The following is a 23,341-nucleotide window of genomic DNA, read 5'->3' as shown; positions in this document are numbered from 1 at the left end:
TTTAAGCACTCCTTTGTTGCTTTTAAGTTAAAATTACAAAGTGATATTCTAACATTTGTGTTTTAGTACTCTATGATACATAATTACATATCATTTCACCACAGGTTTTCATCCTAAAAAGAATTACTTCACCCACATGGTGCCTACACGCAGCCTAAAGAAAAGAGCGACCTATATCTTCTTGAAGTTGTATACAAGCACCAGTTTTATGCCCTGTATTACAGGTTGTTGTGTCAAAAATAAGAGATGTAACAAAATCTTTGCAATGCCAGTCTTCAAGCAACTGCGTAGTAACTTTGGACACAAGTGCTCCAGTTGTTTCTGTTGAATGGGTTGGAATTATTGGAACACCCAACAATTTAATGCCACCGATGCCAGATATCAAAACTCGGAGCCTTTCATCTTACTTCTACTTGCTGGTTAAAGTCTCCAGAAGCTTTCCATCCCAATGTAAAGCACCAGCAGCAGGTGGTGACCAGATGGAAAGAATATTTTCTAAAATATGTTGCACTGTTTCAACTCTGTATCTGTGTGATTGAGATGGATGGAGATTTAGCTTCGAAGCATCTCCAGAACAGGCTTGAATAGAATGGAGAGTAACAGATAAGGCAGTTGGTGGAATGCTGTTTCTGATTGCTGCAGAGACGAATCCTGGAGATTTCATTACGTCATGAGGATTGAGGAATGAAGATGGCTGTTCCTGTTTTTGATCTTCTTTCATGAGAGCGTTTTTGCTCTATCTCACAAATCATTGAAGATGTACATGGCTCATTGTCCACGTCATCCTTAGCTTTTATATCAATAGCATTGTCTATGTCATTAACTCGGGCCTCCTCCTTTTCTACTGGTCTATCTTGCTGTTGTCGCCTGGTACTGATCTTTTTAACTTTTGCTTCTAACACTTTACCTTCTCCAGTCATACTTGCTTCCTGGTTGCCTTGTATCCTGATAAGGAATAGCATGTCTTCTTCATTGTGATTTGTTTCCATTACATTGCGTGGCCAGAAAGAAAAGGTTTCGCTAAGCTTTTTCTGAAATTCCTTTATACTTTTTAGTGGTTTGCCTTTGTCACGTAATCTTCATTTGAAATTCTTGCTGGTAAAAAGAAATTATTTTTTCTGTTATTTTTTGCTTTGTAACTGTAGAAATGATAGCCCACAAGTAAAACGTAAAAACTTGCTCAACTGTACTGTAATTACCTGCCTTCCTGATAACCTTGTTTGAATTAATTTGAAAATCACTTGCTTGTAGGTTGGCAACTTGCTACGTTTGATATCTTGATCTGCTTTTGTGGGAACCATAGCAAGTAGAACATACCGAGGGTCATGTTCCATTGTGCGTAAGAAGACATAGCCTAGCTAACTTTTTTCGATTAAATAGCCTACTAACTGAATACAAACTACACGTCTTGATTCTGATTTGCAATCAATAAATACGATTCTATGAATGTTTTATCACATAGCATACTAAATGTCTAAGGTAATTCACCATTTCAATTGTCTAAGTTGTCACAATTAAAATGGTTAGGAGCTTTGTCTTGATATAGGAGAAGTGCTCTGTAACGACTCCTTACACTTAACCTTATTCTGAACCTGGGAACAATGCTTTAGAAATGATCTGCACTTACTAGACTGAAACTGGAGGTATTTGACTGAGCTAAATAGTGGAAATTCATTTTGAAGGTATTATGACATCACAGAGGCATGTTTTCACTTTTAGCGATTCTCAAGGTAAAGCTGACAAGTTGTGACCAGGAAGATTTCAGTCACTCACATTTAATAAAAGACAAGTTGTGTGTTATACTGGTTAATACACAGACTATGTTGTTCTACTGCTTAATACTTGCATTTTCCAGCAATTACATCAAGCATATTTTGCAATAGGTTGTCACATTACTTCTCAAAATAGTGTTTGCTTGCAAAATCCTACTTGTTAAAAAATAGTATGGAACATAATAATGTGTCAAACATTGCAACTGTGGAGCCTAGATGACCTTAAATACAGAGTTTACCATGATAAATGAAGGATTATGTAGCACTGTAAAACTACTCGATTAAGCACCAAATTTCTCAATTTTTAATTCAAGTCTGGACCTCCTAAACATTAATAGATTGGTCTTAAACTTCATAAATATTGTTTTTCTACCAAGTGTCACCTATAAAAAAGTTAGGGTGTTTTGCTTCAGGTCGGGGCATCAGCCGCACCCTAATGGACTATAGCCTACTGATTTTGGAAACAGCATATTTTCGCTATAAAGCAGGAGCCACTGGCATAAAGCTCGGCAGCTCTAGAGGTAGACTCCTGAGCCACTGATGCAAAATCTGACAGCTCCAGAGCCACTTGTGAAAACCATGACAGCTGGAGTCAGATCTCTTATACCGGTATATCAGCTTTGCAGCCCTGGTAATGAGTGCTTGTAATTATGTACCAACAACTTATTGGTTGGCATTGGGCTGTTGAATATCAGTTTTATAAAAGGCATATTATCCCAGCCAAAAGCTCTGCCTGGAGTTACAACTTTGTAGTTGTAACATTTTGCTTCCGGCCAATAGGCTAGCTTATCATCATTACAACTAAAGATTAACAAGTAAAGAATGCTCAGGATTTCATATACTGATCACATCACAAACGCAGAAGTTTTAAACCAGGTACATCAAGATAAGGAACTATTGAACGACATAACTCAAAGTCAACTCAAATTTCTCGGTAAACATCATCAGAAAAGAAGAATTCGAAATGCTTTGTCTAAGCGGCCGCCTTCTCAGGAGATGTGCTCGTGGCAGGCAACGAACAACATTTGTATCTAATTTTCCACGAAATACATCAATCAGCCAACCAAGAACACTTTGGGACACTGCACGACACAGGAAACGTTGGAAGAATTTACAAACTGAGCATCTAGTTCATCAAAGGCCGCATCGGCTATGATACTGTAGTAGTAGTTTCACTATATAACAGCAAGTCCTAAAAGTGTCATTTTTATTCACATGTTCTTGTTTATGCAAAAGAATCGTTTGCATAGGCTAATGCTTATCTGTTTCGAAATCAAAAGTCGGCAGCAGTGGCCGAGTGGTTAGCGCGTTGGGCTCGCAGTCGAGAGCCTGCATGTTCGACTCCAGCCACCCGCACTTGCTGTTGTTTCTCTGAGCAAGAAACTTTACGATAATTGCCTCTACCCAGTGATCGATTTCGAGTAATGGGTAGTACCAAATTTAGTCATAAGTAGAGTAGACAACCGGAAACAGACTTTGCCGTCGGCTGCAGCGTGGGTCAGGTGTACGTCGGAAGGCGTACACCGATGCATAGCGCTCAAGTCCGCTTTCCCGCAATGCAGGATAAATATATGAAAAACAAACAAACAAAACAGAAAAAACAAAATGATCATACTTTGGAAGTTTACATTCGATATGTTCGGTGGGTAAAATTGGTTTTTGGTTTAGTTTTTGAATCTTTATTCTCGAACTGACAAAGCCTTTGATAGGATTCCTGGTAGTTTTGCACGCTTGTAAAGGCTTATGATGCAGAGCCGGTCACCGAGATTTTGATGGTACAGTAGTGTTTATATACTGTACCATCACATGTATTAGTTTATCATAAAATACTTTAGAGCAGAGGTGGGCCACATGCGGCCCTTTTCCATTTTTTGTGCAGCCCTTCGTCTTCTTCCAGCTGTTTCTCCCCAAATAAGGCTATTTTCATCTCCATTTACATAATTTTTAAGCTTAAGAAGTGATATGACCGTCTTTTCACTCCCCTGCACCTGTGAAATAAATTTTGCGCCTGTAGAAATCCAGCTTGAATTGAATTCACTGCCGGAGGATGACTTTCTTAAGTACAAAATTTCAATAAGATAAACTCCATTGCTGAAAATATGAGTTAGTGTTTATTTGATTTTCGGGCTCCTGTAAGCATTACATTTTCCTAACTGGCCCTTGTGTTAAAAAGGTTTTCCACCCCTGCTTTAGAGCAATCAAAATTATACTTAATTTGCAGCTTTGCGTTTAGTGCATTTGGATTATTTAATCATTGCTTATCATTTATATTTATTTTAGTTCTAATATTATGTAGGTTTAATTTATGTTCTGTAACTGTACAAGCATGTCTGATTATATGGAAGAAAACAGCATTCAACAAAAAAGCGAAAATTTTTCTGAAACTGAAGAAGATATTTCAACGAAAATCTATGAAGATGGCGGTGTGTGACTGGTGTTATTAATACTTCTTTATTTGTTATCTTTGTGATTTAACATATTTGTAATGCATGTAAATAAATACTATGTCTTGATGGTACTGGACTACTGGAGATTCAGGGTTAAAGAAATGTTTTCAAGAATTTTCGAAAGTGTAATTTTACAGATGGTTTGGTTTGGAATCTTTATCCTCTGACTGACAAAGCTTTGACAGAATATTCCTGGTAGATTCGCATACTTGTAGAGATTTTTGACGCAGAACTGTTTACCGAGATAGACAGAATGAAGTTTTCCGATTGTTGAAGTGATGTTCCTGGGGAATTATTTCATCCATTAGGTGCCGCTGAATGAATAGCAGTCCTGAGAATGCGTTGCTCAAGGGCACACTCCGATAGTCGAACTTGCGCCGCTTAATCTTGAAGCTTCTTCGTTCACCAAGCCATGCGTTAACCGACTGAGCTATTGGATGTATTGTATATATTCAGTTTAAGCCGTTGTTTTTCAACCTCCTTTTTTATTAGTTTATCTCACCACGTTGCTTTTACTCTCTAAATAGCAGGCCTCGAAATTCGTTTTTGTTGACAGCGGACAAGCGTGTCCGGTCTGTGCAGCTATCTTTGCAGACAAATTAGGTCTCACGGCGGACACACCAGTTTTAATGTCAATCGTCATGCTTAATCACTTTGATAATTATCAAAGTGGTGAAGAATTATGATTCTTCACCATTTGAGAACTATACCTACGGTTTAGAAATCACTGTGAAAGGCTTTCATGGGACCAACGACGTGCGCTTGAAGAGTCAAAGCGCCGTGTAGCTGCTTAATACGCCGCAAAGCTGATTAACATCCACTGAACGAGGCGTGTGGCTTCTTGCGTCACAATGCTCTGGGTACGAGTCGGAAAACTTCTACACTAACGCTACTATTTTTTGCTGTGCAAAGTTTCACTAGGCTTTTTTCTTTAGATTTATTTTTACGTGTCATGTGACTGTGAAGGCTTATTTTTGTGTGTCATGTGACTGTGAGCGAAAGTGAGTTTTTTCTGGGACTTCTCTTTCTTACTGCAATACCAAAACTTAACAAATTTTGTAACCAACCTTGCCTTATCAATATTACTTGGAGATCAAAGCCAGACATTGTGACGTAAGACCTGAATTAAGCTGTACGTGATTAGTGTAGAAGTACCGGTGCTCCCATCGATTCTTAGCGAAGAATTCACCTTTGTTACGCTGATGCAATGTCATCAATCGTTGAAGCAACATAAAAATCGAAAGTTTTTCTGCTTGAATGGATGCTAAGGCATACAGTATTCACACTTTTTAGATGCGCGCTAGAATGCGCTGGAAATTATATTTTCGCAACAATTGTTCGACTGTTCGTGCTATGCAATGACGATTTGTATCGGTAGTTCAGCTGTGTTATTTCTCAGGGACAAAATAATGACCGATCTAGATGGTACTTCCCTCGGACATCACATGCTGTGACGGCGGTGAATTTCGAGGCCTGAAATAGATTTATTATTTTGTACTAGTACTCAGTAGGTTGCCCTTCTTGTGGAAGGGTAAAAGCATTTTTCACAGAGTGTGAAGGTCTTCTTTAACCAATGCTTGGAAAAGGATGTAATCTGTATTGAATTATAATCACACTATACTAGTTCATGTTTATCAACTATCTGGTACTAAACTATATCCAAAAAATATTTTTAGAAATCCACTAAGATATGTTAGGGTCTATTTTTCTAAACTTCAAGTTCTATATCTGTAAGCTTCAAATAACTGGTCATTATTAAGTGGAACATGAAGGTTATCAAGATGTAGAAAAACTTCTCTAAGTGCTAATATCACAGTCTTTGTACCGCTACAATAATATTTTGACCCACAGCCTCCAAATCTGCACTTTACTTTCAATGAACATTATTTTGTACAATGATTTTTCAGGAGTTGATGACTTTAACCCTACTCCTATTCAGCTGCATGAAAAATATCAACAATTTCTGAAAGACAATGGGTAAAATACAATATTCTAATAAAATGAGTTTTTTTTTTCTTTTTTTGTATCTCTGAATAGTTATGCAAAATAACAGCATATTTCACAATTTTACATATTTGATAAATTAAGTCAACAATGCAATTGGACCAAATTGCAACAAGGTTCAATCAAAAACATCTAATAATATGCTTTTTTGTAATTGCTGCAATATTTTTCTATGGGGCCACAGCACTAACCAGACTTATACTGTATTAACTTTAAATATTCCAAGTACCCACCGCACTTATCAAACTCTATGGTTTTGACCTCTCATTAAGTAAAGTATGCTGTAACGCTGTTAGCTGATTGCTGATATTGATGCAGTCAACCTTGCTTTGGATTTTTGTATAATATTTTAATTTGTATTATTTCCTAAGGTTTAAATCTATTAATTTTTGTAGATCAAAAAACACAAGTCAAGATCTTGATGCAGGTAAATCGCAAAGGCAAAAATACTAGTGTGGTTATTCAAACCTAAACATGCCTTACACCTGCCTTGCAGACTGCAGAGCAGTAGGCCTCCTGGATCCAGGGGAACTTAGTGACGTGCCACTGCCCCACGTGCCCCTTTCATGTTGCGAATTTTGTTTATTTGAAATATCTGGTGGCCCCTCCCATTTTTTTCTAGATCCGCTACTGTTGCAGAGTGACACGTTTGGTGAAATAGTCAGAAATAGAACCCGCCATAGAAGTCTATGATGTTGCATATTTGAAGATAGCTTTGCTGCGTCTTACACATTGTTGTTAATTTTGTAGATGAAATTGGTGATTCCAATTTGAATTCAAGTTTTGGATCTGAACCGGCTGCTCCAAGTTTTGGAGATAAGTATGAAGTTAAAGCCAACACATTACATTTGTTTTCCTGTATTTTGTGTCGTCCTTGTGTTGAATTCACAGGCATTTCTTAGTTAATTTTTGCTTTGGTTTGTTCAGCAAACTTGATGAATTGATCCACTGCAATAAGACGTTGCGACAGCGAAATGATGAACTGCAAGAAAAAAATAAAATCTTAATCCATCAGTTGGAATCTGTTGAAGATCAAAATGAACAATACAAAAAAGAAATAAACACAATTGAAAAAGAGTTAAAATGGTAAATATTTCATTGATTTGTTGCATTGTTAATAACCAGTTTCAAGTTTGTAAAACATAAAGAATTTTTGATACCAGGTATTACGTATTTTGGTGGAAGAAAAAAAAGCAACCATAGACAAAATAAGTCCTTGCCCTTAAACACTAAACTATCGGTAGGCTATTGTTACAACAGATTTTTGCATCTAACGCATGACTCGCTATTTAGTTGCCATGATATGCTAAGAGATCGAGATACTTTGGAAAACGAGATGGAAAATGTTCAAAAAGAACTAGTCGATGTTTGTGAAAGCAAAGTGAAATTGGAAAGTCACATGAAGCGACTAAAATGTGACAAAGATGAACTGATAACTACAATAAATAATCAACAAGAGCAGGTATGATAACGACTTTTTGGCATTCAAACAACAATGACTTTGTCAGAGGAACTTGATTTTTTTTCTGATGTAAGGTTCCATATTTTTGCAGTCAGTGGTGAAACAAAATATTAATACCTTTCTCACTTTATCGATTGCCGAACCGATATTGGTTACTTTACTGTACATACATTTAACTTAGTTTTCTTTTTCACCTTTAGTAGGGTGGTTGAAAAATATTTTTTTTACAATTTTAATGTGGGGGGGGAGGGGTTCTGAAAACCTGGCAAACCCTTAAAAAATAATATTTACACAATTTTTTATGGTAGGCCCCAAAACCCAGCCACCTACCCCCCAATAAAGATCACGAAAGGTCAAATTTAGTAAAAAAAAATCCTCTAACTTGCTAACCACTCATAGTAGAAAGTCAGTTTTGGTGTCAAAAGATGCAGAATACCTATGTTTTTATGTGTCATAAAAGGAACTTTTCTCTAAATGCAATATTTTTTATGATAATAAAAAAATGCATTTTTTAGAGTATTTGGGTTATTCCATGCCAAACGTCCTGAAAAGTTATAAAGTTTATGTTTGGTAAAATGGTTCACTTTTAACTATATTACAGGATTGCATTGTCAAAATGCAATTAACTTGCAGCATAGTGAAGTAATCAAGCCTCAAAGTAGGCCTTTTCTTCACCAAAGACAAATTTTATGCCATATTTGGAAGTCTGTAACTTTTTTATGAAAAGTAGGATGGTTATTATATTTATCATGAATGTTCTTCCCCTACCAGATAACAACTTCACCAAGTCCGTAATTTTACGTTAGCAATTATTTTTGCCGCAGTAAAACTATGCCAAGTTCGAAGGCTGAACACATAGGCCTAGCGAATACCCTTGAATGCTTACGTAGTACTCAGTTAAATACAACGCAGTGAATGTCGTTCGTTCAGGATTGAATTCGTCAGGCCATCAAACAAAACTATCACCACAAAACAAATAAGTAAATGAAAAAAAAAACATAACAGTTTTTGTTATCTAACTATTGTTGGCGATTTTCATTTCACACACGATCTTGATAAATAGCTTGAACAGTTTTCGCGAAATTGAACTTTTTTTGCTAGCCTGTTAGACTACATATTGCCAAAAGTCGTAACAGACTTTCCAGACAAGCTCGTCACTCAACGTTAAATGGACGAGCTAAAATTGCCACAGCACGATCAGACTCGCAACTTTTGTTGCAAGACATTTGGTGAAGCCGACTTTTTGGAATTTGCATTCGCGTAAACAGCGTAACACCGGCAGTTTTTTTACAAAGTTGTTAGTATTAACAAAAAACCAAGGGGTCAGACATATCTCGACCCTTTATGTCTCAGACCCGAGGGGGCACCGCCCCCTGCCTCCGCATAATCGACGCATAAGTAGATGACTAAAATTTATTTGCATGGTCGGACCCAACTAATGGTTGACGAAGCTACATAAATAGAAAGCTTAAACCAACTACTTAATGTCAGCGGTTAATGTTAGTAGTTGTGTGGTGCACTGATAATACGTAAATGGCCGAAATGGTGCTGGTTCGACCCTCGGGACGTGCGGTTGAGCAAAGCATTTTAGGACTGCTCTTCATTCAGTGGCACATAGTGAATGGAACAATTCCTTGACAACAACATTACAACAATCGGAAAACTTCACTCTGCCAATCTCGATAACCAGTCCCGCGTCAAAAGCCTCTGCAAGTATGCGAAACTACCAAGAATAACCCATCGAGGCTTTGTCAGTCCGAGGATAAAGATTCAAAACCAACCGACCAAACTGATCTTATATTATCTTCATCCTAAATTGCCGTCGTATCCAGACTTACAGTACGACCGGTGGTTGAAGATTTAGATTTAGATTAAGATGACGGGAAGGCAAGGAAGCCAAATTTCGTGTCCACCTTAAGGCATGCCTTTAATTGTCCTGCCTAAGACACAGCTACATGCTCATGGACGGTGTCAAACCGGCTCCCTTTCGAGTCACTCGGCTATCCAGCTAACAATGATCGATGTTCCATTAAGGTGGAGCGGCTATCCGATGACTTGAGGTCCCAAGTGGTCAAATCTAAAACTTTCTATGATGAAAACGTTTCTTTAAAAGTAAGATCTTGTTTTTCTTGTTAACTTTGCAATACTTAATATGCTCATTTTATTATTTCAATTAATCGCATTTATTTAGTTCCTACCATAGTTGAAAAGCAATTTTGCCACTGGTGTAACTCACTTTGTGCAGATTGGCTCAAAATCCTAGAAATATTCTCCTCATGTAATATGTATGTTCTTTTAGGATCGATGTGAAAGTTTAAAAATGGATATTGAAGTGAAAGACAAAGATCTTGAGGAGGTATGAATAGTTATTGACAGACAGGCATTGCATTGTTAGAACCTATTAATTACGAAGACTATGAAAGAAAATATAGAAGAATAGTACGAAAATATAGAAGCATATGAGTTTTTGCTGTCACTGATACCTATCGCTATTTTTTAATCTCCTGCTGGTGAAGACTTCTATTTTTTTTAAATCTTTTTTGTAGTCAGTTATTCTGTATTTAACATTTAAGCAGATTCTGTGCAGGGATTTCTAGAAGTACGGATACGAAACTCGCCGCTCTAAGTGGGTTAGTAACACAAGAGTATTGCCGAAGGGTGTTTAAATATTCAGTCAAAATCCAATTTTAATATTGCGCAAAACTTGTGTAGCCGCACGAAGTAAATGCAAAGGGATTGTTCAAATGTTCGATTTATTACTATTTGTAAATTTATTTACAGAACTTTTAACCTAAAAATTTAAAAGCTTGTAATGGCCCTTTTAAAAAAATTTACAGAAGTATGAATACGTCTAAGAGAGATATTATGCCTTTAATGCTCAGTGCAATGTTTGACTGGGTCGGGTCGTTAATGTTTGGAATTGTTTGATTACAGAAAATGCAGTTGTATCAAGAGATTAGAGAAGAGGTAGAGAGCTTGAAGGGAGCAAACCAGGTAAATTTTACTTATGATATTATTTTTCCATGTTTGGAATACTACGTATGTGTACTATTGTGTAGCACTTATATGATTTTTGCGTCTATCTACTAATTTTATATTTGTGATGTGAACTACATAGTGTTATCAACGGTCTATCATATCTCGGAAGAAATTCTTAAGTAGATATAATAGCTACAGATAGCTGATCCATATTCACCTTGAAGTTAGACGTAATTTCAACTTTTGTTGTTAATGTGTCAGAAAGGATACGCAACTCGATGCCTGCTGCAGGTCAGACGGTCTTGAATTAAACAGCTCAGAATCGTATTTGTTACAACAATAAACCAGTCGCATGCTACCAGCCTCGATGTCCTGACCTCCGGTAGCGTATATGCAATCTGCAAGTCGCTGCACCAGATCAGGTTTATTAACCAATCAAAAGGCAGGATTTAACTCAGCTGATTGCAGTCATGCGACTCATGCACGTTAGAAATTAAAAGAACGTTTTTTGGTCGCTATCGTAGCCCAGAGGGTTAGGAAATAGTTATTTCAATGAACTAGGAAATAGTCATTTCAATGACGATTCCTACTTCTGCCATTATTTTTCTACCAAACAAAGTTCAAAGCAGAAAAATCAGTTCTCTGACTGAGTGCTAGAAGGCTTACAATGTTGCAGTCAGCTGGTTCATAAAGAAAACATTCCTATGTTAAAGTGTCTTCCAGTCAAAATACCCCATCTGCTGCAGCGACCTACAGATTACTAATACCCCTCTGTTACGAGCTGTTCCTCACTGGCAACAGAAAAAAATAAATTTTATAATTTTGATAGAATTTACTTGAGGAGAAAGGTGCATTAGTAATGCGACTAAGAGAAGTCCAACTGGAAGTGTCATGGTGAGAAGCAAGAAAAAATGTTGATATCTTTGGCTATGTTGTTATTTGTGTGATAAAATCACATGGGCACATGTTTGGGGTGCATATTAAACTGCGCACTGTGCCTTTCCACTTTGCAAACACCATTTTTGCATCAAATTAACCTTTTACCTTTTTTTGTTTGCTAACCTAGGGATAATTTCAATATTAATCCAACAACCTGGTACATTTTACGAATGTCTGTTTTTATATTGTCAGTTATCAGACCGGACATAGAACACCAGACGAAATGCACCTCTCGTCGATGCCAAACACACCCAGGCAACTCTATAGCTTGCACTCGGAAATCGCTGAAGCAGAACAGGTGGGGAAGTGATATTTGGGCCATGAAGCAATTCTTTAAGTGCTATTCGAGTCCATGCAAGCAAAAGCACAGCTCTTTGTTATGAAGTTTACTGATTGAACCTAAACCGGTTTTGGCCTGTTTGAACTTGATACAGTATATTTAATAATCTAACTAATTCAATGTTTGATCACATCCAGTTCCCAACCAAGCCTAAGATGATGCTCTCCCTACGGATGACGTAGCATGACAGTATGACCATGAACTTTAGCCCAAGTTGTAATTTTAGTACCCCATTGTAACTTGTTGTTGATGTTCAGTATTGTCTCAAGTACAGTATTAAAATTATTAATTGGGAACGATAAGAAGCCAAGTACTAGACTGTTTTGCACGCGCAGGAGAATCAACGCAGCTCGTTTCGTTGCTCCAGTCCTGTCGGTTACAGCAACTCAAATGGTAAACTTCTGTTTTCTGACGTCTCCGCGCATTCAAACAAGGTAAATTGTTCGTGTATCCACTGATTGTCTAGACTCAATGTTTTCGAATTACAAAATAAACAAATCTTCCTTGTGTGGACACATTCTCATTTTGCTTAATTTCCCTGTTACGTCACGAGCATTTGAATTGAACAGTGAAACTATAGTTGTTTGATTCCAAAAATTTATCAGGGTAAGCAGCGCAGTTTAAGCCTAGGGTCTCAAACACGCGGCCGGCATGCGGTCCACGAGATACCAGTTTGACAAAAAATGTCTGCTGACATTTATGGAAATTTGCATTGTTCGTAACAGGGCAGCTTTTGTATAAATACTCATGCCATATAGTAGGGTTTCCATCTTTATAAACTGTTTTAAAACCATACAGTTTTCCTGGGTTGCTTCAGGATGGGATGTGTATTTTTATGTGTCTTTTGTCAAACTCTTCAAGATACGTAACTGCTACAATATCTCACTAGATAGCTACTCAGTGTGTAGCTCTCAATATGAATGAAATCAACAAAAATAAAAATTAATTCTATGTTTTGTGTTAATGCATATTGCATATCCTGGGCATTTCTTTGATAAAGCTCTACAGTCTTCAACTTCAAATGACGTCATAGATTTCCATAATTCAATATCCATACCTTTCCTAGGAATGTAATAACTCGTTTATGCTAAACAAACTATATCGACATTTTGTAAGCGCAAGTTGGATATCAGGATTGTCTCGCTATGAAACCGATTGAATTTAGTACAGAGCAGTTCTAGCAGCTTTTGCAGAGATTATTTTCCTTATGAGGGCATATAGTTTTGCCGAAAACGTTTGAATGTAACATGTATGTTAGTTTACTGTATTCTTTGAATAGCATTAATGATCCCATTAATTCTCTGGCTGTTATTATCTTAGGTATATATTGCAAAATTACCTCTCTACCAAACCTATATACAATTCTACATGGGGTAACTTACTCCGTATCATTATGCAGTAGGTCCTTCGTCTAAAATATTCTTGCTCAAGCCTTTTAAATTGCTGGCAATGAAGACTTGTTTGTGCCACCGGTTTGACAATTTCAAAAATGTCGAATTTAAATCTTCAGAAAATCTATCAAGATTCGTTCATCCAAACTGAAGAATGCGGCGGCTTGGAGCAATGTCCGGGTTTTGAGGCGCTGAAAGAACAGTGCCGTGTGCTACAAGGTAATCCTTGCTTGTTGCTGCGCCTTTGACAATTTTGCAGAAAATCTAAAGCCTCTGTGGTTTCCAGATAACTTGCAGTCTTCAGAAAAACGTGCTTTTGACCTGAGCGAAGCTTTGAATCAGCATAAGATCAAAGGACAATATCTTTCAAGACAAGTAATCTTTTCATTTTATATGTAGGGGAGACCGGGGTATTATGAACCACGGGGTATTATGAACCAGGCCATTTTCTGGAAAACTGTTGGAAATTCTAAGATCTCACTTGCATATTTTAGTCACAGGATCATCATGCTTTTTTTGGTACCATCATTTTTAGTCAGCAGTTCTTTGTTCTCAGTAGAACTGGAAAAATGTAGTTTAAGAGGTCAAAAGTAAATTCAGTTTTCCATTTTGGTAAGCCCGGCATGCTTAGTACAAGGACTCTAGAAATCTATATTTTTATTTAGGGATAGGTTATATGTATGAAATACTGATGCAAACTGATTTTAAGCTTTATGTTGATTTCATTTTGTTAGGCAATAGCTTGAATAAGAACACTCTAGCTGGGGTATTATGAACCAGATGGTTTCTACCGCAAAAGTGAAAATTCACTATTCAAGAAGCCCCCATCTGATGATGTGAAATGTAGGATCTGGCCAAATCGAGCAGATTCTCCCTTATCCCACTTACACAGGGCAGACAACCAGAACATTTGGCTCAATCCGATTTCAATGCCACTTCAACACTGAACATGAAGTTAACTGATTAAATAAACTGAACAATGAACATTAACCTATGTGACTGAGTGAACTGTTATGATTTCATAATCTGCATCTCTTTGAAAAATGTAAAAATAAATTTTGTGTGCTAGCTCTCTTTACCAGTGATTGGTCATGAGTTGTTTGTCTGAATCAATTTCTAAGTTTGCACGCAAACCACACAACCGTCGTTGTTAAGAGACCAGTCGTGTAGATTACTACGCAAGTGAAGACTTGCTGACTGCAATAACTGGATTTGGAACCTCAACTTCGGCTTTTCCTATTCAAATAATGCAAATAGTCAGACTTGAAAGGCAAGAAGTTGCTAAAAATCTTCTTAACCCCAATCTACAAATTTTTGCGTTGATAATCACTGCTTTGAAGCATTTTATGGAAAGTTGTTTATATTGGTTCATAATACCCCGGCAAGGTTCGTAATACCCCAGGCCAATTTTTCATGAAAAACTGCAATAATTCAAATTCTTGAGAAGCTAGTGAATTGTGCTTGTGATATGTTATAGGCAATATTAAAGACTATGCAACCAGAAAATTTCATAACTTTAGATCAATTAGGGAGCGAAAGAGAGCATCCCAAATTTTTGTGGTTTATATTGCCCCGATCTCCCCTACATTGTACAACAGTTGTCATCAATATTGAGCTGATTTCATAACGAACTTCAACAATGTTCTTCACCCGTCGTCTTTAATTTTAACTGTCACGATGCAACACGTTTTTTTATGGTAGAAGTTTTTCCCTTTTTTCAGCTCGTTCTCTTGCGTTTCTGATTCAGTTTTGCAACATAAACGTGCATGTGGTGTCGAGTGATGTTTGGTTCCCAAAGAAGTTGCAACATGGTGTCTTTTGATAACTTCGAGTTAAGGCCATGTTTGGAGATAATGCGATGTCGAAAAGTCATTTTTATAGTTCACACTTGTTAAAACCGGTTTGATTTTACACGGCTTCAAATTTACTCAAATACTCTACCGAAGATTGGGATGAACTCGAGTAAAACAAGAGAACTGCTTCTCCAAAACCAAAAGCAGGCGGACGACATTCGACATCTTTCTGAAATCAACAGCAGGTTGTGCTCGGGGAAGCTAAGTGCTTGGTAAGAGTTGGTTGTCTTCAAATTTTCTCTTCCTTTCATAGTGTGGTTCACTTTGTACCAGACATGTTGCCAATCAACAAGCATTTGTCTTGCATTTGGTTGTTTAAGCTTAGTCATTTAACGTTGTTTTTACGTACTGTGACTCTTAATCAATGCAGTTCTGGATGGGGTGGTCAGAAGTTATTTATTAGTGACTTTATGATTTTTCTACCAAAGACAGGCAAGACACAACAATAACACAGGGTTGAGCATTACAACAGTATATTACATATTTACAAATAGTTCAACATATCAAACGTTTTCGACTTAACTTAAGTCCTCATCAGGAATCTGTAAATAATTATAAACTACAATAAATTTCACTTCTTGACAGTGACTACCGTAACTAACTAAAAGCATCGAGAAACACGCACGATTAAAAGCAATAGAGTGGAAAACATACAGACAGACGAAAAAGGCAACTGCATGATTAAGTTACAAACGAATTTGCACCACGGAGTACGTGATACAACTAGGCTAATAAATATTGAGGAGAATGGAGGCGCCACTGGCAAATAATTGTTTGTTTAGATTTGGATTGTAGCGTTTGATTAACAACGCTTCCTGAATTTTTGTGTCAAATTGGGATTTGCCTTTGCGTAAAATTTTAAATGAGTCAGCAGAGAATTTTTGATCTGTGCAAAAAGAACAATCCATGATATGGTCCTTGATGGCACTTTTCTTTAAGTCTCCAAAGTTCAGATGCTCCCGTACTCTCGTGGTCAAATGTCTGGTGGACATACCGATGTACGTCAATGCCGAATGCCGAATGACGTACATCGGTATGTCCACCAGACATTTGACCACGAGAGTACGGGAGCATCTGAACTTTGGAGACTTAAAGAAAAGTGCCATCAAGGACCATATCATGGATTGTTCTTTTTGCACAGATCAAAAATTCTCTGCTGACTCATTTAAAATTTTACGCAAAGGCAAATCCCAATTTGACACAAAAATTCAGGAAGCGTTGTTAATCAAACGCTACAATCCAAATCTAAACAAACAATTATTTGCCAGTGGCGCCTCCATTCTCCTCAATATTTATTAGCCTAGTTGTATCACGTACTCCGTGGTGCAAATTCGTTTGTAACTTAATCATGCAGTTGCCTTTTCTTAATGTAATTTTTCGTCTGTCTGTATGTTTTCCACTCCAGTGCTTTTAATCGTGCGTGTTTCTCGATGCTTTTAGTTAGTTACGGTAGTCACTGTCAAGAAGTGAAATTTATTGTAGTTTATAATTATTTACAGATTCCTGATGAGGACTTAAGTTAAGTCGAAAACGTTTGATATGTTGAACTATTTGTAAATATGTAATATACTGTTGTAATGCTCAACCCTGTGTTATTGTTGTGTCTTGCCTGTCTTTGGTATAAAAAAGCAAACTCTCTCCCGAAACTATATTATGATTTTTCACCTTGAATGTTGGAAACCTGGTTACGTTGTTTCGATGTTCTTTGTGGCTAACATAAATTATGATTCTTTGATATGATTTAAAAATTCAAACACGAACAAGGTTCAACGCCTGATGAATATTTAAGAACAAACAATGAACTAACAGCATTCCACATGCTCTTTAAACAAATCAATGTTGGAAATCTATTACAGTCTCTTATTTTCACGCAGGTTGGACGAGAACGAGACGACAGATTCCAGATGTTCAGGTAGTTTTTCTATTAACCTTGTCCGAATACTTCTGTACGTCAGTTGCAACTGTCATTTTTGATTCAGGTAAAGATGACGCTGGTGAAGGAAACAGCGACGAACACTCCCTTCACATGGTGAGTTGAAAATGTTGAAATTTCAATTGCTGTACAAGTACATGCGATGTCATGGCGAAACTCCACTCCACACGCTGTGAAGCCAAACCTGCTTTAAAATTAAGCTTCTGTGTATTGACTGGATAGGTTTTTTTCACTTTTTCAGCAAAATATGTGTTTGAACGTACAGTCTAGATATGATTCGATTGTCCAGCACGGAAACACTGGAAACTGTCTGTAGCTTAGGACAAATATACTTGTTAGGCTATTCACCTAAAAGCCTTTGAATAAGAACTTTTTGGTAATCTCAATAATTAGGATGAAACAGGCGTTGAAGGTGAGTATGCGTTTTGTCGCTTCTATCGTTTTTTAGACCTCTGCTATGTTTGGATTGTTTTTCGTTGTGATGGACAGAAATAATAACAAACTGAACCAATGATTTTTAGGTGAATAGGAACTATATTTGACATAATTCGCTCTGCGCTGCATGGAGCACTTTTTACAGTGTTAATAGTGTTTTTGTTTACGAACTACGTTTCATAGCTTACGGAATATACAACTTGAAAAAATTGTCTTCTGTTTTACTGCACAGGTTGATGCTTCTCTCTCGAAGCTAGCTGGTGAGTGTTCTGTTTCAAATTGAATGAAGGAGAATATTTCTTCATGAATCTTGTTTGTATTAGACACAACAAATAGGTTTTAATGTTTCTCGGCTTGCCACAAGGGTATTCGACCGCCGCTTTACCAGTCCGTTTAACTCTTATCTTTGTGGAAAGAAAAGAGCCAACAAAACCAGCAAGATAGGTTGTGTTGCTGACAATAGTGATATTTTTTTACAGATGCGCTTGCTCTTGAAGACCGTTCTGCTTATGAGATGACCAAGCAAGATCCAAGGATTGCGCTGTGTACTGGCTCCGTAAGTGATTTAAACCATGTTTTGTTCTCAATTGATCTCCAATGGATTTCTTGCATCAGTGCAACAGAACATGATAGGCTACTGCTCGGCATCGACATTTTGTTTGGTTAATTTTGTGTCATTCAACATCTATTTAACAAAATGGACTTCCTAATTGTAACTGTAGAAAACAGAGGATTTGGAAAACTTTGTCAGCAAAGTGAAATACTTGCTCAAGCATGACATGTCTTCAGCCAACGCTCGGCTACATGTTTTGAACAAGTCCACTCGCGTAATGGAGGAAGCCATTACAAAGGTACGTTGCGAAAAGGTTGATGAATCATCGAAATATACAGATCTACCAGTCGCTTTTGACTGCTTGTGATATGTTAAACTAACGCTTTTCTTTTACGTTTTTTTGCGTTTATACAGCGTTTTTCAATTTTTTTGTTGTTACTACTTTTTCTTGCGATCCAACGTTTTTGGTGTGATTTTAATACATTTTTTACTGCGTTTTAACTGTTAATTTGTTTATTGATTTTTTTATTGTGTAAGCCTGTTGCGGCCCTCGTGTTAGTTTACAAGTGTTCTTATAGCCCTCAGAGCAATTTGAGTTTGAGACCCTTGTTGTAGACTGGCTTTCATTGCTTTGCAGAAAATTGATTTGATTCGAAGTTTATTGAGGGACGTCTTCCAGTGGCGACAATTTGGCTCTTCAGCTGATGAGAATCAACTTCAATGTGTCCCCTTGACACTGTCGCAAGATATCAAGGGATACTTACAATCCGCTCACTTCCTAATGCGACAATTGGGAAAATATTCGAAGCCCATCGGTGCACTCGAAGTAGAAAGGCGCTACAATTATATTTTTGAGGTTTGCAATGATTTCTTTATTCCTCCTCGTGCCATATTTGTTCCAGGCCTGGACCGGCTTTCACTGATCTTACAATTTAATTACTTTGATATTTTCTTCGGTTTTAAACTAAAGTACTCAATATTTTCTAAAATCAGGCTTTTGGATTTAACGTTGACTCACAGAGTATGGTTTATTACCCATTACTTACACCCAAAGGCTAGTCGAACTGGTATTGGTCCGTTGACCATAGTTTTTGTGTGGTTTCATAGCTTGACCTAAACGTGAGCTCCGAATTACTGTACCCCAGGTCCCCAGGTATCCTGTAGCAGGGTGGTTGACCTTGCTCGCTGACAGATACGCCTCTTGTAAAGATATTTTTTCATGGAAATAGTGATTGAACTTTGCTACAATCTACTCAGCTGCGCTTTTGTGCGGCTGCCCCGAAGCTGTTGCTCTACAAAGCCCTGAGAGCGACTCGTTTCGGCACAGCGCTTATAAAAACATATTATTTACTGTATATTTCAGGTTTTTATTAAGCACATCGACAGTTTGAAAACGAGAAGTTGCAACTTAGAAAGAAAATTGATGCATTCGAAACAAAATCTTGACCGTTATTGGGTCGAAGATCAAGCAAAGGCAGTTAGTACCGACCATTTATTTTCCAATTCGCCATTTTTCTGAAATCTTCCGTTGTCTTGTTCTTTTTTGCATTGATTTCCCATCACGTAGTGTCAGGCTCGTTGTATTTTATATAGAGTTTTAGACAGTTCTTTAGAAACTAAGCTTAGAACAAGTTAGCTACATGCCCTGATAAGGTCGACGCTATAGTGTGCAGGTGTTTTCAAGGCAGGTAAAAGATTCAATTTCTTTTAAATTCAGATGTGCAGTTACAATAGTCCAAGCGTGGTGGATGACAGTCGTATTGTTGAGATTTCACCCAATCTGTTGCGCACCATCACTGCGCCACAACCGAAATGGATCGAAGTGAGTTGTGTTTTTCAGACCGCAGAATTAAGTTTTTGAGCATACTATTAAGTGTTAGAGAAAATAAGCTGGCGAATTGGTGAGGATTTTCAGTTTATTTATCTCATAACTTTGTTTAATGAAGTTCAGTCAGGTTTACCCTTATTGATATTCTCACAAGGCAAGGCGTATTTTCACCGTGTCTGTAGCGTTAGGTCAGGTTCGATTTTACAGACAAATTTGAAGAGTTACACAGTACGCACGGCATCCTTGGTTACATGAAATCCACAGAAATCGGCTTTCCGAATTGTAGATATGTTCATTGTTCATTGATTGGTTTATCAATTTAAATTATTGTATCTTCAAGGTGTCCCGAATTCTGTCCATAAAATATTTTTTCAGTAGAACTATGATGTTCAAAGTCTCTCAAACAATCTCGGCTTTTAATGGAAGCATCTACAGATGTTTCCAGGGAGCACTTATCTCAAAATACTTGGCTTTTACTTTATTGCAAGCCTACTCTTAATACAAATAACTTTTTGCATGTTTTTTTATACAATCAATTTATTGAAAAACCTTACTAAAAATTGCTATATATTTTCTTTGTCTTCCTACGTCAAAAGTGATAAAAGTAATTTAATTTGCAACTCAGCCAATGCGATATTGCAAACTTTTGCAAACATTTTCCTGTATCATCTCAGTTCCCTAGAAACTGTTCGTTTTTGTTATCTTGCTTTAATTTTGGTATAAGAACCAGCTTACTCAGCTTTCTCCTTGTTTAGGTGCTTTCGAGAAACAGACATTTTGGCGGTTTGTTTGAAGCATTTATGGGTATGAGGTAAGTCGAAATCCTCCACGATAAATTCAACTTGTCTTTAGTTAACTTCCACAGAATAATAATGAAAATCTCAAAAGACTTTCTCATCGCCCAAGTTCAACACCAGAATAACAGCAGACCTGCGAAACAGATCACTGTATACCACCAACGCAAGTATTGACCTGGGTCTACCAAATGAAGCAGAAGGATTGACTGCCTTGCTGTTGCCTTCCAGGAAATAGTCACCAACATGGGTGGTGAAAAGGATATCCTCTCGGATCAAGAAGCTCAAGCAAAAACAACAACCATGGTATTTTTTAAATAACGCGTTTTAAATCTAGTATGTTTTGTTTTCAGTTATAAAGTCCACACGTCCTTCCCTAACCTGAGCCGGACGTCCTACCTCCTTTTGACTTTGCTGTTATGTTGTTATTTCACCTTCTCCTGGGTAGATTACAAGGTGGATCCTGTGTTTTAAACCGAAAGGTAACGAGATCATTTCAATATGACCCGTATGAAAGGACTTTAATGTTACATCAGTTATTTTTATATTAATTTAACGTCTGCAAACGAAAGGTTAATAGTTTGTACAAGAAAGGAATTTGCTTGTTGAGTTTGTCTAAATGCGTTATCCAACCAAGAAAACGTCTGCAGACGTTGAATCAATGTAAAAATGACTTGAAATTGACTAAAAATGTGCTGTCTGGGATGGCTTGCATATTTAAACTATAGTAACTTAAATGTTTGTACTATGTTTGCAAATTATTTAGCAACATACAATTGACGCGTGTTGGACTTTCTTTGTAACAATAAAGCATTTCGTCAATTTTCAACTTACCACAGAAAGACATCGATTGTAAAATTCGTGCGACGACAATTAAGTATCAATATTGAATGTAAAATCAACATCGTATCAGTGGGTTCAAGTATCATAAATTCAAGTAATGCCACAAGCTTAAGCCTTACTCGATTGCATCTCAAAATATACAAAGATATAAGCTGACTAAACACTTGCAGCTTCCAGTCTTTCTATTTTTATGAATTAAAATAAAGTGAAACTTTTTGTTGATTTATTGTAATTTATTTCAGATAAAAATGAACTTTGAAAATCTGCAAGTGGGTTCGACCATTACCCGTTTGCAAGTTTATAAGCTTCAACAAATGCAACGTTGGGCGATGTTGAAGCAATGTTCGTGATACGAGAGCTTGAATTTATCTTCCCATCACATGCAAAGTTATTTTTAGACACATTTTTATTTCAACATAATTATTTCTTTTCTCTCTTCAAACTGGCTGCACCCAAGCTCGCAATCTTGAAGAAGACTTGTGTCTCAAAAACCCTGGTACATTGCCAACCTTAAATGAAATTATCTATACCAGATTTTCTTGACTTCTGGGTCAAAGCAAGCTTAAGTTTGTTCCCGAATGTTTTCAATTCCTTTAGCGTCGTTCTGCCGGACAAGTTATATATTTTTTTAATCAATGGTGTGAGGCTAATGCTTTTGTTTCAACGATGAGTGAGATATGAACGTTCGTCAGGCGACATTTCGACACTTCCATCAACACATCGCTTTCAATTTATTGTCTTTGTAAGTCTCATACCACAACTACGTTTGTGTTATCGGTTCTGTTTCTAAGTTGTAGGGTAGATTTTGAAGAAAAAAACACCCTAATTGTTCTTAAATTCGATATTTTTTTGTTCATGAAGCACATCTCGATGTTTTTTCTTCATGGCTAGGCTGTCAAAACTTCCATCGCTGTTTTAATGTCATATGACGTTTTTGGGTAGCAGTCATACTCGTACTGTAAGTTGGCAATAAATGTCGTATTTGGAGAGAGAAAAAGCGAGGAGAATGGTGTCATGCAATATTTGAACAGGTTCAGCTTACATGCATGTCCTGTTTAATTGTTTTTCAACAATAAATCTTCCTACACGAGCTAAAATATCTTCAGTGTTTATAATGGTATGGTACTGAAATTGTATGTTTGATCAATTCACTTGATTTTTTCGACGTTTGAGCAATTTCATTCTTCATTTCTATTATTTCATTGCATGTTTTTCTCAAGGTGCTGCTTGCCAAAATCCACTTACTGTATTGTATTACATTGTTGCTGCTACTGCCATATCTTTATTATGCAAAATAATTTATTTCAGTTCAAACATGCTGCTCATGCGGACATGTTAAAGGAAAGTTAGGTACGAAAATGCCTTCCAGTTTTTCAGATTTTTCTTACTGCCGTACCGAAATCATTAGACAATGCGGTAATGTTGGAGGGAATAGCCTACTATTTTAAGCTATTTGAGTTTGTGCTGAATGCTGAAAAAATGCAGAAAGATGATGAAAGACTTCTACAGGTGGTAGCCTACTCAATAGCGCAAATGCAGGTTTCATGTCGGTAGCAAACTATTGTTGTCCTAACTGTGTCGCTCGCAATTTGTTTCTATTTTGTTATTTAAAAAGATTTATATTTTGTTGCGTTTATTACCCAGTCTTAGCCTACTCTTGAAAGTTGCGTTGAAATTTAGTATTACTGTTGTTGGTTAAAACGTTTGTTGCTTTGCTTGCTATTTCTATTAAAGAAGAATCTTGCTGTGCTCCAGTGTTGCTGATAGA

At 37.0% G+C, this 23,341-nt stretch overlaps 1 protein-coding gene across 1 annotated transcript; it reads left to right on the top strand.

The window, feature by feature from the left end:
- The first annotated feature begins 4,054 nt into the window (after positions 1–4,054).
- Positions 4,055–23,322, top strand: LOC145779696 (uncharacterized). The gene is made up of 26 exons (XM_082591336.1): positions 4,055–4,195; positions 6,127–6,196; positions 6,619–6,650; positions 6,974–7,043; positions 7,151–7,309; positions 7,517–7,685; positions 9,720–9,797; positions 9,985–10,041; positions 10,620–10,679; positions 11,494–11,558; positions 11,796–11,901; positions 12,279–12,377; positions 13,454–13,553; positions 13,621–13,709; positions 15,281–15,399; positions 17,062–17,099; positions 17,167–17,216; positions 17,788–17,815; positions 18,035–18,111; positions 18,278–18,406; positions 18,746–18,964; positions 19,472–19,585; positions 19,826–19,930; positions 20,692–20,747; positions 21,084–21,212; positions 21,816–23,322. The coding sequence occupies exons 1-25, from the start codon at positions 4,078–4,080 to the stop codon at positions 21,202–21,204; spliced, it is 2,328 nt and encodes a 775-aa protein (XP_082447462.1). The 5' UTR covers positions 4,055–4,077; the 3' UTR covers positions 21,205–21,212; positions 21,816–23,322.
- Positions 23,323–23,341: the final 19 nt, after the last annotated feature.

This window comes from Aplidium turbinatum, chromosome 1 (genome assembly GCF_918807975.1).
Source record: "Aplidium turbinatum chromosome 1, kaAplTurb1.1, whole genome shotgun sequence".
NCBI lineage: Eukaryota > Metazoa > Chordata > Ascidiacea > Aplousobranchia > Polyclinidae > Aplidium > Aplidium turbinatum.
This window is presented reverse-complemented; position numbering and strand designations above follow the sequence as displayed.

Coding starts and splice junctions, on each gene's coding strand:
- LOC145779696 (XM_082591336.1), top strand. CDS start 4,078: ATGTTCTGTAACTGTACAAGCATGTCTGATTATATGGAAGAAAACAGC. Junction 13,710..15,280: donor GACAATATCTTTCAAGACAA/GTAATCTTTTCA, acceptor ACTCTACCGAAG/ATTGGGATGAACTCGAGTAA. Junction 18,112..18,277: donor TTGCGCTGTGTACTGGCTCC/GTAAGTGATTTA, acceptor TTGTAACTGTAG/AAAACAGAGGATTTGGAAAA.